General features: G+C 33.7%; 1 protein-coding gene across 35 annotated transcripts in view; it reads right to left on the reverse strand.

Moving 5' to 3' along the window:
• Positions 1–1,833: 1,833 nt before the first annotated feature.
• LOC143242835 (uncharacterized) overlaps positions 1,834–23,953 on the reverse strand; it is a 76,900-nt gene continuing 54,780 nt past the window's right edge. For all 35 annotated transcript variants that reach the window (XM_076486406.1, XM_076486424.1, XM_076486400.1 and 32 more), the window contains 4 exons: positions 17,394–17,476; positions 15,162–15,276; positions 4,135–4,314; positions 1,834–2,019 (listed from right to left, as the gene is read on the reverse strand). In XM_076486406.1, the coding sequence (XP_076342521.1) occupies positions 1,849–2,019; positions 4,135–4,314; positions 15,162–15,276; positions 17,394–17,476 (549 nt within the window). In that variant the 3' untranslated portion in view covers positions 1,834–1,848. The remainder of the gene's footprint in view (positions 2,020–4,134; positions 4,315–15,161; positions 15,277–17,393; positions 17,477–23,953) is intronic.

Raw genomic sequence — 23,953 nt, forward strand, 5'->3', positions numbered from 1 at the left:
TTGCACTACTATTGGTGGGAAGGTTGTCACATGATAATCTGCATGCAAGACACACTTTACCATTTAACTGTTAGGCATGCTTTTTTTTTACATATAGATAAAAGCACCAAACTATTTATTGATGTGAGAGGAAGTAATGTTTGGTATTGGAAGAATAATCATGAAACAACTCTGGTACATCAAAACTAAGGCAATTTTCAGTTTGTTTTATTCTTACCCAAATCAAGTCAAGTCTGAATACTAAGCAAACATTTGATAGTATCTGTGTTAAAAATTTCATAATTTTCATTTTTCTCCACTAATTTGAAAATGATAGAATGTGTAAAAAAGAACTTTTGGCATAAACACTGTTATCATAGGTAAAATCATGTTATAAATTTTAATAATTCACAATAAACATTCAATAAAACTTACAAAATTTGATATATTTCTGTATTTATATTAATATTCATTATTTCAATGCCAGAAAGAAATAAAGAGCAAACATCACAACAGAAATTTCTTTCATATATTTTGTGTATTTTTTCATTTTATACTTAAAAGTAAGACAATAAAGCATTGTAATAGAAATGTTTAAATTTACATAGGGAAATACACTATCAAGATTTTAACAATCACAATTGAATAATAAAGATACACCACATGGCCAAAGTAGGTGAATACCCATATGTGCTTGTTGAACATTTCATTCCAAAAACATGGGCATTAATATGGAGTTGATACTGCCTTTGCTGCTATAGCAGTCTCCACAGGAAGGGTTTTCCCTAGATTTTGAAAGATGGATGTGGGAATTCACTCCTATTCAGTCACAAGAGCATTAGCAAGGTTGGGCAAGAAGGCCTGGCTTGCAGTCAGCATTCCAATTCATCCCAAAGTTGTTCAGCAGGGTTGATGTCATGGCTCTGTGCAAGCCAGTCAATTTCTTCAACATCGACCTCAGCAAACCATGTCTTTATGGACCTTGCTTTGAGCATGGGGCATTGTAATGTTGGAAAAAGGGGCCTTCCCAAACTGTTGCAAAAATTTTGGAAACACACAACTCTAGAATGTCATTGTATGCTGTAGCATTAAGACTTCCTTTCACTGGAACTAAAGAGCCTAGTTTAAACCATGAAAAACAGCCCCAGACCATTATTTCTCCTCCACAAAACTTTATAATTAACACTATGCATTCAGGCGGGCATTGTTTTCCTGGCATCTGCCAAACCCAGATTCGTTCATCAGACTGCCAGATAGTGAAGCAAGATTCATTACTCCAGAAAACGTGTTTCTACTGATCCAGAATCCAATGGTGGTAACTTTACACCACTCCAGCCAATGCTTGGCATTGCTCATGGTGACCTTACGCTTGCATGTGGCTGCTCGACCATGGAAACCCATTTCATGAAGTTCCCAATGAACAGTTCTTGTGCTTGCATTCCTTACACAGGCAGTTTGGAACTCAGTAGATGTTTATGCATTATGCGCTTCACCACTTGGTGGTCCCATTCTGTGAACTTCTATGGCCTACCTCTTCATGACTACAGTGTTTTTTTTCTTCTAGACGTTTTCGCTTCACAATAAGAGCACTTACAGTTGACCGGGGCAGCTCTAGCAGGACAGAAATTTGACAAACTCACTTGTTCAAAAAGTAATATCCTATGACAGTGCCATGTTGAAAGACACTGAGCTCTTCAATACAACCCATTCTACTGCCAATGTTTGTCTATGGAGATTGCATGGCTGCATGCTTGACTTTATGCATCTGTTAGCAACGGGTGTGGCTGAAATAGCCAAACCCACTAATTAGAAGGATGTCCGCATACTTTTGGCCATGTAGTGTGTATAACAAATATAGAAAATCACAACTCACTTCAAAGGTTCTTCTCCTTTAATGTCATCGCTAGCTCTCTTTCTTTTGGTGGATAACCTACTTGTAGATGCTTGATGTTGAACAGGTTTTTCTTGAATTGTGGGATTATGGGCAGACAACTGCTTGAGCTCTTCTCTTTGTATATATAATAATGCAGTCTTGACACACTATATATAAACACACACATATTTAATTACAATAATAATTAAGAATATGTAAATTGAAAGAAAAATAAATCACAGAAACTTAAATTATATTTTTTAGAAAGAACACTGTGCAATATTTGAAATGAAGAAACCCAAGTAACAAAAAAAAATTTGATATTAATGTAACCTTATCTTTAAACCACAGTACATATGCACACAATTAAGCTCAGTCAATTGGAACAACCACATGACCTCTTTGTACCCATTCAAGGTCTTTATAGTTTTAAATACTTCCAATTTTCAATAGTGTACATATTTACAAAATTTTGCACACTTTCAGTTAACATCATAAATAATATTTTTTTGTGAAGTAGTTTTAGTAAAATAAAATAAAGATTTGTCCATGTTTATATTAACCAACCTCATAACCACCAAAACAAAATCAATCTAAACTAACCTTTTCTGATTTTCGGAATGACTCTAAATTGTAACACAAAACTACATTCATTTACCCTAAGTAGTTTTAAGGTCCTAACAGTGTACATCTATTTGTAATTAAAAATTTATTTTTTTATATGCTCTTTGAATCCTGTCTAACTATTATCTGTGTCACTCAAGGCACATACAGCTCACGTTACAGTAATGAATCACATTAACTACAAGATACTTGCACGTGTGGCTTGTGAAACATTTTTATTATATTATTATTATTTTCTTTACATAATCTATTCTTAACTAATCTAAAAAGAGATCCACATTTTTACATTTTGATTAGTTTTAATAATAATAAATAAAGAAGAAACAAGACAAATATGAAATATTGTACTTGTAGATTGTTGAGAACACTATATACTACTGTTTTTACACTAATGGTAGTAATGCATTAAATAATTTTCATTTAATTAAATAACGGACCAAAGAACATATACTGATAATATGTAAAAAGCAGATAATTTCTCCTAACACTCAATTTTTCTACCTTTCTACCTATGCAACAAAAGCTGTTGCAAATCTGTCCAAGCTAGCCATTAAATTTCCCATGAGAAAGAAAATTGTTCTCTGAGTAAAACTAATGTTTATTTTTTCAGAATACAACATTATACAATACATCATTTGATAGATCAAAACCTTGACTTTCTGTTGGTTATAAATAATATATAAATAAATCTAAGAGAGAATAATCACCAAAACCTGAAAGAAAGGATATGACAGCTTGATGTGGCAGGAATGGGGTCTGATTTTTTATTTATAGCTTTGTAGCCAAACAAAATTGAAGGCTATAAAAAATTATGGTTTGTCTGAGCAATGACAATTTTATTCTGAGTAATTTAAGTTTAATTTTGTACTTTTTGAAAGGGTGGTGAATTAAATAGGGAAGACAAGATACCTAAAGTAAATATGTCATGTGTTATACTAAGAGAAATTCAGGAAGTTTTTTTTAAAATATGACCTCGTAGAATTAAAAACTTATAAAGATATGAATCATTAGCTAAAATTTTAAGCTTTTCTAAATAATATAACATAAAAGAAAAAATAGTTTAATAAAAGTTTAAATGTAAGACACTAAACGATACCTTGGGTGAGAAGATTAGTTAACCAAAGACTTTTAAAAATGCTGGTCTTTCATTTTTGGTTTGTTTATGAATTTTGTGGAAAACTACCCAAGGGCTTTACACGCATAGCTGTCTCCAATTCTGAAGTATAAGACTAAAAGGAAGGTAGCTAAGGAACAGCCAGTGAGATTTGATAGTTACACTTATTGCACCCACAAGCCCCACAGAACACACATTTGCAGTAATGAAACACAGATAATAAAATCTTAGATTCACAGTTTGAGCACATTAATCACTTGGCTGCACCAAACTAATGGTCCATTATGAAAGATTTTACAAAAGCTCCAGATAAAAGAATAATGTGCAGCAGTATAAAATATGAATGTAAATAACAAAAACATGATATGAGTATACACATACTTATCTATTCATTTTCTCAAAGTGTAATAGACATATAAAACTTTGTTAGCTAGTCTAATTTATAATGCAAAAATACACTACAGTTCTACAAAACACCTTTATCCAATACATACATACAAGTTTCATATTTTAAAAACCCTTTCAACTCTACAGTTTATCTTACCTGTGAGTTCACCATTTTTCCACAATGATTTAATAGAACTTCACTCAGAGATTCAATCAACTTCTTGGGAACAGAAAAGTTTCTACTTTTAAGGTAGCTCATCAGGTAAGTAAATGTGTCAACAATTGCAACTCCAAGTTTTTCAGTTGTAAGTTGATACAAACCATACCTATCTAAAATCTGAAAGAATCAACTAGTTCACATACATTTAAAGACTCACAGAAATGGTTAAGTGAAATGAAATGTAAATGATAAACCTTAACTTTAAAACTGTACTAGTGATAAAGTATTTTCTTTTCATAAGCCATTGTGCCAATATCTTATAAAAATAATTCAAAATAAAGAATCTGTAAAGTTTATTTTTCTTTTTTGTCATACTCTTTTCCTTTATATATAAACTCTCAGATCTAAAGTTTGCAATAGTTAATTTATTTGAAACCTACAACTAGCTAGTAGACAAGCAAAAAAAAGTTATAAAATAAAAAATTATTTTAGTTTACTTTCTGTAAATGTAAACATTTTATTGCCTGAAAAAAGACCAAAATAAAACCTGTGTGTTAGCCCGAAACACACTTTCAAAATTCAAATTTAATTCTGAATTTCTTTATGGTTTGGTATCAAACACTTTCAGAATACTTAGAACTAATTTTACTTTGTTTTGTTCCTACGTTTGATCAGTTTAACAATTATGCAACTAGCTTAAGACATATAGCTACTTTAAAAACAAATGTTTTCTTCATGAACACATTGGAAACAAATTATAACAGAAGTTCTTGGAAGGTTTCTGACTTGTTTGAATGAATAACTACATACTATTCTGAATAAAGAAAAATAAACCAGTTCTACTTATAAACAATCTCAAATGTGGGAGGTAAAGAAAAAAATTATTTTTCTAGGTTACACTGAAGGTAGTAATTATCTTCCTTAGTTGGTTGGTTGGTTGATTTGGTGTTTTATGGCACAAAGCAGCTGGGCTATCTGTGCTAAACATCCAGTAAAAAGATAAAATTAAAGTAAAATAAAAGAAAATTAAGGTAAAAAAAAAACAAAGTAAAAAAACCATAAACCAATGTTTACATCTAGTCTAAAGCATTAAAACAAAACTACAGTAATACAAGTTGTAGAGGACTTTCTGCAGCATAACTGTAATTATCATAACTCGCTAGGAAGATTAAAAGAGATAAGTACGAAAACCATCATCAGTCACCTGTAGCTGGCCTTTCCAGTCTTGGTTCCAAGTTATTTGATGTTATAGCTATTTTCAAAAAAGTAAAGTAATTAAAGTTTTAAAGGAAGTATAGCAAAATTTTAATAGTAACTTGCCAGGATGACTAACAGGTAGTTCAAACAGCAGCGTTAGTCACCTAAGTAGACCTTTCCAGTCCTATTTGAGTTACTTGACTTTACAGTCATTTTCTAATTTCAAATCAAACTAGATAGACTGTGATTCTCCAAAGGGATTCTCATCAAAGAAGGTCTAAAAAAACTTAAATGGCATTAGAAAGACTGATGGCCTTTAAAAAAACTAAAAACATTTCCAAGGTGGACAATGTCATTATGGACAAACCTTAGGACAGAATATGGTGAAAATGGCACCATCGTTGATAGTCATAACGATGGCAAGAAAGTAAAATGTGGTATACAGTGACCTGAGTATCACACAGACAACATAATGGTGTATCAGTTCCAGATAAATGAAAACAATGAGTTAAAAAACTGTGACCAATGCATAGTCTAGTTAGAACAACTTCCTCCTTCCGATCCTTACGGTAACAAGGACAGCCAAAGTCTAATACAGGGTTGTATTTGGAAAAGCATGTTTTTTGCATTGCTCACTCCAAATTGACTGCGAGATGGCACAGAGCCAAGCCTTGAATACAGGACCATAGTCCATGTATCAGACAGGCACAGCGGTGATAGTGCCAGAGCAAATAGACTTAGCTGCAGTGTCGGCAAGCTAGCTCCCATGAATACCAATATGGCCCAGTATCCAGAAAAACTGAATAGAAGTAGATGATAAAGAGAAATGGGCCAGTCAGTTGTGAATATTGGTGACAACAGGGTGTGAACCAATGTGAAGCGATTCTAGGGCCAGAACTAAGCGAGTCAGTATAAATCATGCAGTTTGAGTACTGCTTAGCTTCTATGTGATCCAGGGCAAGAGAAATGGCATACAGTTCAGTAGTAAACACAGAAGCTGTAGAGGGGATTTTACGTGCAACCATGGTAGAGTCCACACAGTCACCTGATTTTGAACCATCTGTATAAACAGGAATGGAAAGATGGTTCAAAAGATGTTCAGCAAATAACAAACAGTATTTCCAATCAGGAGTGTCTACTTTTCTCAGATAGCTTTAAGATAATTCACAATTGGGGATGGTAATAAACCATGGTGGGATGGGCTGACCAGTGGATACAGCAATGTTATCCAACGACAGACCCAATTCATCCAACTATGACTGGATATGAAGGCTAAAAGGAGCAATGGCATACCGTCTGGTCTGAAAAAGCATGAGCCAACGAGGAAAGAAAACACAACCCTAGATGGGATGCTTTGGTTAGGAACAAAGTTTCAAAGCATATAGTAAAGACAGTTGTAAATGGCAGAGGTGCAAAAAAGGTTCATGAGACTATGTACAAGCTCTGAACTGGGGAAGTACAGAAACCCCCCAGTGCAGAGCTGAAGTCCTTAATGATGAATAGTGTCCAGCATCTTTAAGGCCAATGGTCTGGCAGAGCCATAGACCAGTGATTCATAGTCGAGGTGGCCAAGCATGTCCAAGTGTGTTAAGATTCGAATTCCCATCACATCAAACATGCTCACCCTTTCAGCCATGGGGACATTATAATGTGACATTCAATCACACTATTTGTGGGTAAAAGAGGAGCCCATGAGTTGGCAGTGGGTGGTGATGACTAGCTGCCTTCCCTCTAGTCTTACACTGCTAAATTAGGGACAGCTAGCACAGGTAGCCCTCGAGTAGCTTTGCACGAAATTCAAAAACAAGCAAACCATAGTCGAGTGTCGGTCAAATAAGAGCACGATATATCTTTAGCATAGAACATCGATCCACTCCACAAGTGATGGAAGAGAGGACAAGGAGGATGTTCAGTGCTCTTGTACATTTGACCTGTAGCTGCTTGATATGTGGTATAAAGGTCAGCTTACGGTCAAAGATAAGCCCCAAGAACTTAGTCTCAAAGACCTCAGGCAGCACAACTTCACCGCAATGGAGTTCAGGATGAGGACGAATACCCCATTGGTGGCAGAATTGCATGCAAACTGTTTTAGTGAGAGAGAAGGTAAAGCCCTTTGCTGTGGTCCACTTCAGTAAACAATTGAGAGCAGTTTGTAGCTGCCGCTCAATATACCTCATGTTCAATAACTGGCATGAGATGTGAAAGTCGTCGATATAGAGCGTGTTTGCAATAGTGAGAGGGAGTTGTTCAGTGATGGCATTAATTTTATACTGAAAAGTGTGACATTCAGAACACAGCCCCAAGAGACTCAAGTTTCTACAGAAAAAATGGTAAAGTGTTGAACCCACATGAACTTGGAATTGCCTGACCATTAACAAATTTTTAATAAATGTGGGCAAATGGCCACGTAACCCATATCTATGCTGTCTCACAAAATGCCATATCTCCATGTTGTATTATAAGCCTTCTCAATGTCAAAGAATATTGATACAAGATGTTTGAGAAAGGCTTTTCTAACTGAAGTATGGATATACACATAAAAAAACTTACAAAAAAAAATTAAAACACTAAGACATTTCTTTAATTCATTTTAATTATTTATCTAAAAAGATTAATTTTTCTTGTTTGAATGTGTTACTGATAACACAGACTTCTATGATACTTTCATTAACCTTTTGATCTGGAATGTATAAACTACCGAAAAGTTGTTTATCAAGAATACAATTAAAGTTACAGGCAATGAAGTTTGTGTTTTAAGCAGAAATAATTTGAAGCACAAACATCAAATGAATGAACATGAAAAAACCTATATTCATATAACTTACACTAGAGAAAATGAAGCTTTTTATTTTTTCAAAGCTAGCTAATGTAAGTATTGTGTATTACACAAAGAAGAGCATTTATTAGGTCATTTTATATGAAATGGCTTATTTTCACTTAGTAGAACAGTGACTGTGATTAGAATAAGCTGAATACAGTAACTTGACTGTATGCTATTTGATACTACTGAGAGTGCTGTGTTTTACATTTGCCTGTCATGTCAAGTTGTATTATAATTGTTTTTGTATTTCTTTGGAACCCTACACAAGATGATTTCTTCAAAAGAACTGAAACTACTTTTTTGATATGAGCTCAAATTGGCAAAAAAATGCAGTCAAGGTTGCTAAAAACATCAATTTGGCACTGGAACAAGGGAATACTTCTCAAACTACTATTCGTTCTGGTAATAGGAACCTCGAGAATAAACACTGAGGAAGGCTTCAATCTGTTGTGAATGAAGAAACAGTAAGAGTTACTGCATAAGCTAGCCCACACATGACAGTTCATATTAAGTGCTACTGCATAAGCTAACCCACACATGACAGTTCATATTAAGTGCTACTGCATAAGCTAGCCCACACATGACAGTTCATATTAAGTGCTACTGCATAAGCTAGCCCACACATGACAGTTCATATTAAGTGCTACTGCATAAGCTAGCCCACACATGACAGTTCATACATATTTAGTGCTACTGCATAAGCTAGTCCACGCATGACAGTTCATATTAAGTGCTACTGCATAAGCTAGCCCACACATGACAGTTCATATTAAGTGCTACTGCATAAGCTAGCCCACACATGACAGTTCATATTAAGTGCTACTGCATAAGCTAGCCCACACATGACAGTTCATATTAAGTGCTACTGCATAAGCTTGCCCACACATGACAGTTCAGGCACTTTCAGTAGACTGAGAAGTTTCCAGTGCAACTGTTTCTCATCACCTGGCTGCAATCAGAAAGTTAAAATTTGGGCAAAGAGGTACCACATGAACTGATAGAAGAGCAGAAAACTGGTTAGGAACAAGAGGGAGTCATTCTTAAAGCAAAGCATTACCTATGACAAGAAGTGGATCCTATATGGAAAAAAAAAACCTATGCAGAAAATATAGCATACTTTGATTATTAAAACTGGTGTTTGTAAAAAATATGGAGTTTTAATTTTTACATATACAGTCAGCCATTTCAAATGAAACAAACTACTACAAAGCAGGCATCAACAAAACCACTGTAATAACTGAATGTCAAAAAAGATTATTGTACTATTAAAACTTTAACTGTACTAAATAGATGTGACATAGAGCACATCATACTAAGAGGACATAGAAAATACCATAGTGTTAAGAAGATACCAACAAAACCACCATCCTCAGTGTAAAAAAACAAGCATCCTCAATAATCATCAACAAGTACCCTGAAGTATCAGTATTCCCAGAAGAAAACTGTGGTAACACAACATCAACATGAACACTGTACTAATATAGCAACATAAAATCATTGTACTGACAATGCATAAACAAGGATACAATAATTAACAATATACTAGAATAACTGTAGTGTACAGGTTAATATGTTCACTGTACTAATATGTATTAACAAGATCAATATGCTGAAACAACAGCCAAAAGATATCTAAGGTAACAGAATGCCTACAAAGTCATTATAATAAGAGCACATCATAAAGCTAGTATACTGTCTGTTCATGATGCAATAGTATACAGGATATTGACAAAAAAAAAAAAAAGAGAGAGAGAGAAAAATATTACTACACTGACAACACAACTGTATATATATATATATTCAGGGAACCATCAAGCCCAACACAACACCAGAATAACAAAACGTTATGATAACATAAAATAACTAAAAGATCACTGCAATAAAGGAACAGATAAAAATCCATTGTACAAGAACATATATAACAACACTGTATTAACTCTCTCAACACAGCCTTGATCTGTATGACTGACCATGTGACCTCCTTGTGCTTGTTTACAGTCTGTTTAGATTTAATACTTCTAACTTTCAAAGTGGTATATTTTCAAAAATCTGGCAATGTTTCAGTTAATATTACAAGTCTCTAACATACAAAGAATCATATTTAATTAAATAAAATAAAGATTTGTCCATATGATAATTTGTTTTGAATAATCTGTGTGAAAAGTTATTTTAATGTTAAAATTAAAAATACCTCCTTTGTATATAACCCTAAGACCTCCATAAATACATTTCAAACATTTTTTTCAGTAAATCTTGATAGTTTATATGTTATTTTTCTAACCCAACTCAAAACAGGATTGATTAACTTCACTGACCTTGAAACCACCAAAACAATAAAATAAATTTAAAAAACCCTGAATTACCCTTTCTTCTTTCTAGAATGACTTCATATTGCAAGAAGAAACTACACTCATTTATCCTAAGTAGCTCTTAGTTTGTAACACATCTATTTATAATTAAGGTTTATCACCATTTAAACTGCAACAAACTACTGTCAAGCCATTATAAGATGTAAAATCAAGTCAAGAAACATCCAGCTCACATTACGCTATCGAATTACATTACCCATGAGCTACTACAACTAGTACAATAAGCTCAAGTGTCTCGTGAAAAAATTATACTTATTGTTGATTTTACTTTATCTTAACTTAAAAAATATCCTTACTTATTTTTTACATTTTAGTTGCTTTTATAATTATACACAAAAAATAAACATAAACAAATAAATAAATGAAACACTTGAACAATCTACACTGTTTCTCTTGATTGTTGAAGAGAGTTAACCATAACTTTTAATGCTACTTATATTATCGCAATTTATAATTTTTATTTCATTAAATAATGCTACAAACAACATAGACTATAACATGCAAAATTTACACATCACTCAAAAATTTACTAGCTTTCTAGATCTGTGACAAGAGTCATTACAAATTAATCCAAGCTAGTCATTTCTCAATGGAACGTTGGTTATACAGAAGAAAATATTGTGAAATACATCATTTGATAGAATGAAAACCTTAACTGTCTATTAGTTATAGGTAACATACAGTTAAGCATAAAGAGAACTATGAACACAACTTGAAAGAGAGGATGTGACAGCAGGAGTCTGACTTTCTATTCAGTAGAAAAAATGTTGAAGACTATATTTAATGTGGTTTATCTGAGCAATGATGATTTTAGAGAAAGTAGTTTTCATTCAATTTCATACTTCTTCCATGGGTGGTGGATAAAATCTGCCAGCATGTGTCATGTGTGTCACACTAGGAAATATTCAGAATTTTTTATGATAGTGCCTTGCAAAATTAAGAGCTGATTATTTATATGTTATTAAAATATGGTTTATTAACAAAGGTTTTATGCTATTCTAATTGGCATACCATAACCATGAAGTTGTTTAATAAAATATTCAAGGTAAGACACTAAAACATTGTGTCATGCTCAGCACCCAGTGTGATGGGGTTAAAGGAAGAGATAAGACAATTGTACTATAACATCAACAAAACTACTGTGCTAAAGGAATACAAACCAGAGCATTACACCAACAAAACAAAAACACCACTATAATAAAGGAATAAATTCAAGTCTACTATACCAGAATATCAATAACACTACTGTAATAATGGAACAAAAACATGACTACTGTACCAGAACGTCAATAACACTACTATATTAAAGGAACAAAAACATGACTACTGTACCAGAACATCAGTAACACCACTATACTAAAGGAACAGAAACAAGACTATTGTACTAGAACACCCATAACACCACTGTATTAAAAAAACATAAACAAGACTGCTGTACCAGAACATTAATAACACCCCTGCTCTAGAGGAACAGAAACAATAGTATATCAGAATATCAATAACATCACTGTACCTAAAGGACAGAAACAAGATTACTATACCAGAACACCACTGCACTAAGTGAACAGAAACAAGATGACCGTACCAGAACATCAATAACACCACTGTAATAAAGGTACAGAAACAAGACTACTATACCAGAAACTCAATAACACCACTATACTAACTAAACAGAAACAGGACTAATGTACCAGAACATCAATAATGCAGAAACACTGTACCTAAGGAACAGAAACAGGACTAATGTACCAAAACATCAATAATGCCAGTGTACCTAAGGAACAGAAACAGGACTAATGTACCAGAACATCAATAATGCCACTGTACCTAAGGAACAGAAACAAGACTAATGTACCAGAACATCAATAATGCCACTGTACCTAAGGAACAGAAACAAGACTAATGTACTAGAACATCAGTAAACACCACTGTAGCTAAAGAACAAAAACAAGACTAATGTACCAGAACATTGGTACTAAAGAAATGTTTTGACTGTACTAAGTCATGAACAGTGTAATAATAGCACAGTAACATTTAGTTCTATGTAGGTAATCCAAGTAATTGTTAACAACACACAAACGTACTACATTATCTTACTTAGAAAATTATAGAGGAATCCATCAGTAACAACAGAGCATTTTACAATGTGAGGTGCACATAACATGAAACTTATTATTAACATAAACATAATATATTCATTGACCCTCTGGGTGGAGAATGGCAGTTCTTCAGGATGGACATACATGGTTATCAATACCTAGCAGTTTTCGTATTAGTAGTAAAGTATTCTATTACCAAAACACTCATCAACCTGTGCAAAAATTATTTAGCTAAGAAAGAAGCTGCATCATTCAAATGATGCAATGGCCCTCTAGAGCCCTGATCTCAATCCAACTATGCAGAGCTGGGATTTGATAGATCCAAAATAAGATAAATCAAAAGTTACATTTAAAGAAACTTTATGGGAGTGTATTAGAGACACTTAGAACAATATCCTAAAAGAAACTTTAATTAAATATTTTACAACCATGCATGAAAGATGGGACAACTAGCACTTCCACCAAGTTTCTTTTGTACTGAATATGAAGATTAATACACTTCTGATGTTTCACGTGTGACCAACTTTCTATTGTTTTGTGAAAGTAACCTGACACCTAATGTTTGACTAACATTTTGCACAGTACTGTATAGCTGGTAATATAATGCTTGTATCAGTGCAGGTTTAGAATACAAGTTGTGTATCTTGTGGTCAGTGCTCTTACTTTCTTCAATTTCATGCTATTTCAGAAGCTATACAACTGCTTCAATAAATAAGGACAAGTACAAATAACTGATAAAATTAAAACTAGGTATAGCTCATTTGATATATAAAACACAATATTATGACCAATGATAATATCAAATTCATTTGTCTTATTTTCTTTCTCATTTTTAATGGCTAATTTAATCATGTGTGAAAAACTGTATGAGAAGATGAGAAAATGATTATGTCATAAATGGAACAATGCAGACAAAATAAAACTTTAACAAAAAAAATCTCTCTAATGGATACATTTACATGATTTAAGACACAGGGGAAAAAGAAAACCAGATGTGACAAAACTATTAAAAATCATTTCACAATTATATTTCAAAAAAATTCATAATCTAAAATAGTACACAAATACTAAACAAACTTACATAATTTTTCAAGTACAAGCATAGATATTATCCAATTAGGTTACACATTTTAGTGGGAGAGGGCAACAAACAACAACAGCACAACATCAACTAGCCAGTCCAAAGGGTTAAAAATAAGATCATTTTAATTCCCATCTTCAAAACGTGTGCAGGATATATTTTGCTCAAAATTAAATAAGCCACTTACATATTCTAGATATGCCAGTCAGATGCTATTAACTGAATTCAAAATTGACTCAGATCTAATATAAAATTTTCTCTCTGTATAAGGACAAAATCTATGTTTGTCTTATCTTACACCTCCTAACTCGCAGGGGGCTAACCTCAACCAAACTTTGTGGGATGATAATTTGGAATAAGGGACACTTAATGAATGTTCACAATTCCTTCCCCTTCATTATTACTATTACTGAGTATTTATCATCTTTGATGTAAATTAACATTATCTACATTCACATATGGTGCCACATCCATACACACAAAAAAAAAACTTAAACTTTCAATAGAACAACACATACACAGTGTGTATATATCTCAGAGAGTGCACTAGCTTTATCTATGGAAGAATTCAAAGAAATAATATGGTTGCCAAAATTGCAATACTACATAAACTTGCCTGAAGCTTCTGCTCCAATAGCCAACATAATGCTGGTGTGAAATGTCCTTTCTTCAGTTATACCCATTTCCTACTTCGAACCATGATCTTTGAATTTTGACCTCCAAGCCACTTCTGTGCCCAATGGTTGTCAATTAATTAATCATATGAAACATTGTAATAGGACATTCAGAGGGGTGTTGAAAGTAGGTAACAGTAAGCATCTCTAATGCCACTACTTCTTCCTACAAGGTCACCCTGACCATCACACAGTGTATACCATATCTAAAGTATACACATATTGAGTTTTTAAAGTTTATACAAAACTTTCATTGAGGTAATAATTAATGCTGTAATAATGTGTTATATTTTAAATAAATTGTGTAAAAGTTAGGATTTTTGTATTATTTATTACAGTATCCACCCACAAACTTTGTTTTAAGCTTATAAACCCAAACAAAGAACAGGTACCTCATCTTGTGTGATGTGACAAACTCAAAGAGGTGAATTAAGTAATTATGGATACCTTTAGTCTCATCAGTACTAATTATAGTTCCACTCTGGTACAGTAATAAATCTACAGACTTACAATGCTAAAATCAGAGGTTCGATTCCCATGGGTAAACTCGACAGATAGCCCAATGTGGCTTTTTTATAAAAAAAAACACACACATACTAATTATAAGCATGCAACAAAGTACCTGATTACTTTCATTATTCACAGTTAAGGTTGTCACAATCTACTGGCACAGTGGTGTAGTGACTGGTCACACAATCAACAACTAATTTTAAATATCAGTACTTAATTTCATTATAAACTTATAATTAAGTACATTAAAGCAATTTATAACTAAATACATACCAATTTAAGATCAATTCCTCCTAATTCTAGTTGCTTGTATAGTATATTCCACAATTTCTCTTTACTTCCTGGTGTAAACTGAAGTAAGTCAAATACCAGTAACTCCATTACAAACCTAAAGATGCAAAGAAAGAATAACCACGTACAAATTATACAGTTGGACGATGCTTTTAAAATGAAACATTTCATTGTAATACCTTATCTTATTGAGTTGCTAATCACATTTTTAAGTTTTCAATATATTTCAAAATTAGTCCATACATTGAAAGCAATATATGGAGCTCTTAGACTGAAAAGCTGTTTCAATTTTTGCTTGAATCTCACAAACATTAGTTACTCTGTACCGAACAGTTAAGAATAAACAAAAGTTGAAATATTATAACCAGAAAAGACAAAATCACTACTATAAGATCTTACTGAAGAACATGGTCTATGTTACAATATTTAATGAAACAACTGTTTGAATTCTTACTTTTCAAGTGAACTACAGTGATTAAGGTGTTTGTGAACCAGTATTAAGCCTTGTAACATTTTCACAAGGTTAGATTCCATGTAAAATGCAAAACAAGGTACAAAGCAGCCTTTCTGCAATTCTGTAAAGAACATATCCAATGAATGCGCAGCATGTGGAGTCATATCCTTTTTTAAAGATGAATCATGGTTCACTCTGTACTTAAATAGCAGGCATATAATAATTTTAAACCAGATCAAGCCATTACCATGCATGAACTTATCAAGTACAACCCATCACTGAAATGCATACAACCTCTGTATATATGAGCAATGACAGATGTACAAACACTTTCAGGAAGAGCCTAGGTCCATGGACCAACTTTGTTACCATTTTGTGGTTGCTATAGTTTTCATGCTGTTAATTCTAAATTAGTAAGTGCATGTTCACAAAATTTGTAAATATTACAATGCTATCATACGCAAAATATTAGTTTTATTTCTATTAAGTTTTAAGGTTTGTTATGCAATGTTTTATCATGCCCTTTGTTATTTTAGCACATTGCCTATTTAATGTGCAAAGTAATTTTCATTTTAAGATAAAAAATATATTTTTATGCATCAGAAAATTTTCAAATTTCACATGCAAAATATTTATATCATCCAAATAGTTTTATGACACATTTCTTAAGAAAAATAAACTTTATATTTTATATTATTTCCTCACCAAATCTCTCTATGGGTCAAGTCAGTTTGATGATCTCATAACCACCACATAAAATTAGGAAATAAATATAGCATAAATTATGCCTTTTTCACTCAAGAATGACTACAGATTATAACACCACAACATAAATGTTCAGACTATATAGATTAAATCTCATTACATTATACAATTATACAGTTTTATTATTTTTACTATACTGCCTTTCAGCCATGCCAAGCTAACACAAATTACAATGATGTGGTGCACATGCACTCATGTTTCCCAAACCAATAATATAAAACTGATTTTAAATCTTTACAAAGTGACCTATTTTTGTGTGTTTTAGCGGCCTAATATTTTGTAAAATACAGCCACATTGCAATTATTGTACATTATATATCTACATAGTTTATTAACATTTTCAAACATGTTCTTAAACTTATTTTTCTTAAAACATAAAACAGGAAATGAAGAAAGCAATTGTCTTTTCCAGCTACAACCTTTGCACCTGGATGATGCTTGTTATAGCTTACTAATCTTTAGGATATTTCAAACATAGAGGACATGAAACAAAATTTTTGTAAAGGTTTTAAATATATATTGGAATAACCAAAAGATTCAAAACTACAATACTGATAACCACAGAATTCCACTATAATTCATTAAGCTTAGTAACTGAGCTGTATTTGCACCTAAAATTATGAAATTTAAACAGACTAAAACTCAACTTTCCAGCACAAAAGAGATTGGAAGGCTTACTCTAGCAGTTAAAATTTAGAAGTAAAACATATCATATACAAGAAAAACAATAAATAGTCCCACTCCAGTAACTCAAATTTAGTGGTGACGTGCCATCTACATGTGCATAAAGTGATTAAAATAAACTATGTATGATTTTAGAAGTGGATATATCTTATTATAGTTAAAATATTACAATTTCTAACTATCCTTTTGCTTTTTTGTGTAATATGTCTTATTCAAACATTTCAACAAAAAATCAAGAACATAGAGAAGGTATTGTGTACATTTTACAGTTATAATAAATTTTTGTATCAGTTCTAAACTTTCATACTTACATTACTTGAACTTGTAAACTTTCACATCCTTCAACACTTTTCAAAACAATTGGAATCACAGAGAAGTCTAGCTTTTCTTCTGCCTTTATAACATTAAATGTAGTAAAATATCAGAATTATATACATTTCTTAAAATTAAATATACTTACATACAAACTATATACATAACATTATGTGCAGGCAAATATCAGAATTTGTTATTTTCCTGCACAAAGAATATTTTTGCAACAAGCATGCACTCTTAACTAACAGATCTAAGCATTGAATGCTGCTTTTTTATATGAAAAACTTTTCATTCACCACCAGACAACACCTGCCTGGTCATCTTCATTCCAAAGCCAAGCAGCATCTGGTATGTATCATCCAACCAATGGCAGAGAGAGAGTCCACACCATCTAAACCTCAACTTCAGAAGAAAGAAAGAAGAAATTTCATGCCATCAGTCAAAATGTTGTGCATGTGCAAATCCAGAACCAACACCAGCCACTCAGGAACCTAACACCTGAATAACAGTAGGAAGAGATGCGTCAGTGTGGAGGTTCACTCAAATACCAATCAGATAGGTTCCACTCTGCACACCATCCTCCTCCAAGTTTGAATTTATCAGAAGTGGAGCACTGGAGAGACTACATCTACCCCATACAAGACTCAATTACACAGAGTTGGAGCACTTGACAATTGTAGAACAATGAATCCTTACCAACAAATGTATATAAACTTATGTTAGTTGGTCCATCTCTAATCCAAAATCAGTCTCTATGAATTGGCATCCAGTTGATGGTAAAATGAGAGATCTCAACCAGGGAGGTGAGCAGCATTGCAATGGATTTGCTCATGATATAGTGTATGACTGGTGAAGAACATATGCCCTATACACCTTCAGGAAACCACTGCCCTACACTCAACAGAATGGAATTGAGCACATTCAGGAGGCAGCCTCCATGGTCCACTACCCCAGCAACTACGAACTGGCAAGTGGTAAAAGACTCCCTTTTCCCACAAAACGAGGGTGGGGATGGATTAGGAAATCAGGAGGAATGCGAATACTGGAGACAGTACACTGAGTAACCACAAAGTCCCTATTTTGATATGAAGACTGGGCCCAATTTATTAAATCAAAGGGACAGCAGAAAAAAAGCAGGTATCTCTTTCTGTTTTACTCATGGGTCCATAAGTCAATAAGGGTTGTAGCTATAGTGGGAAAAGATGCCCAGGAATTACTATTTTCACCTAGCACTCCAATATAATGTGACTACAGTTGCCTGGCATTAATTATCACTGAAATAAAGTTCACCATAAGCATGAAGACATTCTTTGTCAATTCTGTAGTAAACTTTACAATAAGCCTGTTAGAAATAAATACCTTTGCACAAAAATTGTAATCATTACTGTACACATTTCTTTGTTAAAGTCATATAACCTTTGATGATTTAGAACATTTTCTTTCACAAATTTACTGTTCAACTACAGATAACTGAAGAAGGGCACTGCCAAAAGGGCTGTATCTACAATAGTATATATTAAAAAATAAATATATCTGTAGTAAACGTCATGTTGTCTTTGGTGGTTTAACTGATGACATACTTCTTTTGTTCTTAAAATGTAATAATAACTAACTATACTTTCACCAATAAGAGAGCAATACATCATCCATACTTAGTAATCCATACAAACATCTGCCTCATGAGGCAAACTAAATACACCAAAAGTGAAGGAAGAATGGGAGGTGGTGTATCAATCTGAAATACATTTACAGGTAAAATAAATGTTAACTTTAGAAATGTTACTAATCTTTTTTGCATCACTAAGAGCTAAATTCTCACCTTGAAATGGTGGAAAGAAATTACAATGATGAACTCTTTTCTGGAAACAGCACCAGGAAGGGAAAGCCCATGGGGTGTGATATCCATAAGGTGGGTAAGTTAATGGGGAGCATTTGTTGAAAGACTATGTCCATCTCAAGTTGAGAATACTCTTTGCCCAATAGAGGAAGTAGAGCAAAACATAATGCCATAGAAACCTTTTTTCTTTTTTTTTTGGATGCCAACATATCACTGAGATGGACAGAATGGCAGACTGTTCAACTGTTCATTAACTTGCAGATGGATAGCTGGGCATGAGCATATAGTGTTATTAAAGCTATAATTCAGGCTACTCAATACTGGATATCATACAAATGAGGTGTACAAAGAATATCATCCCACAGCTCATTGGTCTGGATCTAACAGTCAAGATTGGCTTGATTCATAATTTAATGACATGTCTTGTACTACACAACCAGGTAACACTCTAGCTCTACTTCTGAATACAGGTGTGTGTTCACTTGGTTTTGTATTACAGCAATCACATCACTAAATGAGAAATTCTCCATATCTACTTCCTCAGCAGCTTGTAACTAATGAAGCAAAGCCACCCCCTCCAAAAGAAACAAAACAAAACAAGTGTACTATAAGAAATAGGGGAAGAGAGAAATTTGCATGGGGAGAATACTGAAGATGTGAATGGACCACTGTCATCAGACACAATCACCTGGAATTATGTCCATTACTTAGAGACAGCACAAAGGTTACTACAACTAAAGACACCAGGTGTTTGTGTATAGACACCCCCTGACTGTCAATTTGTTTTACATTTTTGTCAATTAATGATTGGCTGGTCTTGTATAAAACTCCATATCAACAGCAGGCAATAAGCAGAGGCAGATGGCTTAACATTTTCCATGCTACCCATTGAATGCATATTTTGGGTAAGTATTTCCTGTTACACACCAACTGCTTATTGGTACATCCCACTGTCTGGATAATATATATATGTTGAATAAGGTAGTTATAAGACCAGAAAAAACAAAGAAAAAACAAACAAGCAGTCCAGAAGACAGAGAAACCACTGTATGGATAGGTTCCAAATCTGGGAGAGAGTTGTTCTGTGGAGTGGAAACTGACAAAAGAGGGAGACAAAAGCCAGGATACATGAAACGTTACTGTGGTGTATGTGATGGGACACTATTGTATCACATCCTATAGTATCTGAGATTGAAAGTAAAGTGAGTGGAAAGGCAGTAATGATAGGAGGTCAAAAGTGAGAGAAAAATCCACTACAAATACCAGAAGATAGAGAAACCACTGTATGTAAAGGTACCAGATCTAGGAGAGAGTTGTTCTTCTATCACCTAAGCTTAAGTTTTCAAGACATGATTCATAAGTAACTAAATCTGATGATCATGATCTTATATGAGAAAGACCAGTACCAAGACAAAAGAAGTTCTGAGAGTGAGTACTTCCACAATGGGGGAGGGAACAACAGATGTTTTTGAATGGATCACAATAAAAATACCAAACAGATGAGACAGAAAATGAAGGTTAGACTGTGAGGAGAGACTAGCTCAAAAATATAGAACCAGAGAAACCTTGCCCTTGGCATCAGAAATGGATCAGCCATCCAGAGCTGTACCTCATTGGAACAGAAGCAGCTGAAAGGTGTTGTTACAGAACTGGTGAGTGTTAAGCACTAAGTACCACCTACAGTCACCAAAGATACAGAAACTCACATTTATATGCAGAAGGAGCACACAGTCACTGATCTGAGATCTGAAAGGCTCCAATCATATGCAAGTCTGTATAAATGGGGAAAAAAAGGGTATCCAGGGCCATGTGAGATCAACTGATACCTGCATTGACAGATCATAAACTACTGAAGGAAATGTGTATGGGCAAATCTAAGAGGAACAAAAGATTCAAGAGAAGAGGGAATCCTCCAAAATAACTCATGCAGGAAACAAAGGAAACAAGAGTCCTGGTATCAAAAAACCTCCAAGTGACAAAGACAAAAAATGTAGGCTGTGCCTTCTCCACGAATGTAGTTAGAGGAGGGTTGAGATTGAAATGAGACTACTCCTGAAGGGAAAGGGAAGTCAAAACAAAGTAAGCCACACTCGGTGTGGTAAGTGGAGACCAAGTGTCTATAGATTAGTGATATAATAGGCTTCAAGAATATGACCTCGGAGAAAAAAAGTCTGGGCCATAACCAACTTAAAAGGAACTATTGAGAATCAAATATTTGATCACTGAGGTAAATCAAAGGAAGCAAAAAATATGTATACAAATCAAGATGTGGAAGTTATCCATCATGATGAGAAAACTGACCAAAAGAAAGACCAAAATTGGGTTAAGTGGGACAGACTAATAGCCTTCTGCCTTCATTGGAATGATAAAAAAATACAGAAGTAGAACTCTAGAATGGAGCAGAGGAATTACCTCACAGCCTATTCAATAGGAGAGGTGCAGAGTAAAAGATGGAAGGAAAAACCTCTGAGAAAGAACCTACAGAGCTTCATAGGATGTAGCAAAGGGATTCACCAATGGAAAAGTTTTTACAGGACTGAAGTCAACAAGTAGCTCCAGGAATGAATTGCCTCCATGGCTTAAGGGAGATAGTTAATAGTAAGAAGAGGACAAGAGAAAGAGGAGGATCACTCCAAAAAAAACAATATATATAGACATATAAAATAAAAATCTGGTGAATACAAACACTGCTGAAGAACTGCATCATCAGCTAAAGATACCAACTTAATTAAAAAAAACACAAAAAACCCAAACACCATATCACAAGGACCCAAGACAGAAGTCCTGGATAAGGGTTAAACAGAAAATAAAGCAACCTAATAAGGAGCAGTCCAAAAAAATATCCAACTAAATGGAACAAATGGAAGAAAACCCAGAGCAAAGTGGAAAACAAATATGTGCAAGCTGCCTCACAAAAGCTGGAAGGGTCATGATGGATAAAAAGGAGCAGAAGAACAAAAAAGAAATTGAAATACGGTGAAAAAGGGTAGATTGAAAGAAAAATGTAAGAAAAATATATCTCTAGACTCAAAGTATCAGGTGAAAGAGGACCATGCAGGTGTTCAAGATTTAGCAGAAATTAACTGCAGAAAGAGAAAACAAAAGACACATAACTGTAAATCCCAAGCATAGAAAGACAAAAGTAGAACTTCAATGAGAAGTTAAAGCAAGTGTAGTTAGTATCCTACATCAGAGATAAGAATCAAACCAGCCAAATTGTGCACAATGGCAGTAATATCACTGATCATTGTCTGCAGTTGTCATTACAGTATAGTATGACTTCTGTAAAAGAGTTTTAAAAACCTTGAAGGATATCATTAATGTGGGAACATTCAGTTGAAAACATGAAGCTCATATTATGATAGTCCTTTTTCTTAAATCATAAAGAAAGAAAATAACGGCAATAATTAGAAATACACTAAAACAAGTATGGCAATAGCCATAGATCTAATAATGACCTTGAAGATTACTGGATGAAACTTGTACATTGGATTAAATAACAATAACAGGTAGTAGGACATGTTTCCCCCTAACAATAAAAGGTGAATTAAAAGAAAATCAAAATCAACATAATTCAAATGAAAGTTCTAACTGTTAAGTTTAAACTTAGTATTATTCTACTTGATAATGAAGAAAGGAAAGACTACACTTGTGTTTGTGGTGACTACTACACATAAAAGATGTGTCACCCTCCTACTGCTGGGGGGCTATGGTTTAATAATGATGAAACAACAGACTGGTACAATGCACATTAATAGATGTAGGAATGAGAGCTTTGTTAGAGGCCTGCAGCATGCTCAGGAACTTACACTGAAGTGCACACTCAGGTAATAACTCGTTCTGGTGAAAAGATTGTTTTGTTTTTGAATTTCACACAAAACTACTCGAGGTCTATCTGTGCTAGCCGTCCCTAATTTAGCAGTGTAAGACGAGAGGGAAGGCAGCTAGTCATCACCACCCACTGCCAACTCTTGGGCTACTCTTTTACCAACGAATAGTGGGATTGACCGTAACATTATAATGCCCCCACAGCTGAAAGGGCGAGCATGTTTGGCGCGATGGGGATGCGAACCCGCAACCCTCAGATTACGAGTCGCATGCCTTAACACGCTTGGCCATGCCAGGCCCTGGTGAATAGAACACAATTTTATTTTTAAACTAAAATACCTTTAAAATGAAACTAGAAGTATAATTTTAGCAGTTACCTCTTTGAAAGAATGATGTTACTACAAGTAATCTTTAGTATTTGAAATTATAATTCCAATAATTATCATTAATTTTTTATAGCTTTATAGATTTCAGTTTTAGAATAATGTTACACATACTTCTACCAGCTTTAAGTACAATACTAAATATTTAAAAATTTTAACATGCAAGTATTAAGTTATCTGAAGGAAAAAAACTTATTCTGTGCAATAATTAAAAGGATTTCTTTCAATTCTTGAAAAAGTATTATTTTGTACAAGATAAAAACACAAAAAATAAAATGTGTGGAGCAACTAGTGACATAAAAGCTGTCTACTTCCATTGGCACTAAGACTAAATAGTTGTAAACAAAATGGGAATAAACCTAAAAGAACACAGTCAAAGGTTGACAAATACTACATAAAGTTTAGATACAAAAATCACTGTGGCAGAGTTTAGAAACAAAGCATTTTTGTATTTATACTGTTTACAATACCATGCAATACTTTTAAAACATTCACTTATGATATCTTT

Source organism: Tachypleus tridentatus, unplaced genomic scaffold, assembly GCF_004210375.1.
Source record: "Tachypleus tridentatus isolate NWPU-2018 unplaced genomic scaffold, ASM421037v1 Hic_cluster_2, whole genome shotgun sequence".
NCBI lineage: Eukaryota > Metazoa > Arthropoda > Merostomata > Xiphosura > Limulidae > Tachypleus > Tachypleus tridentatus.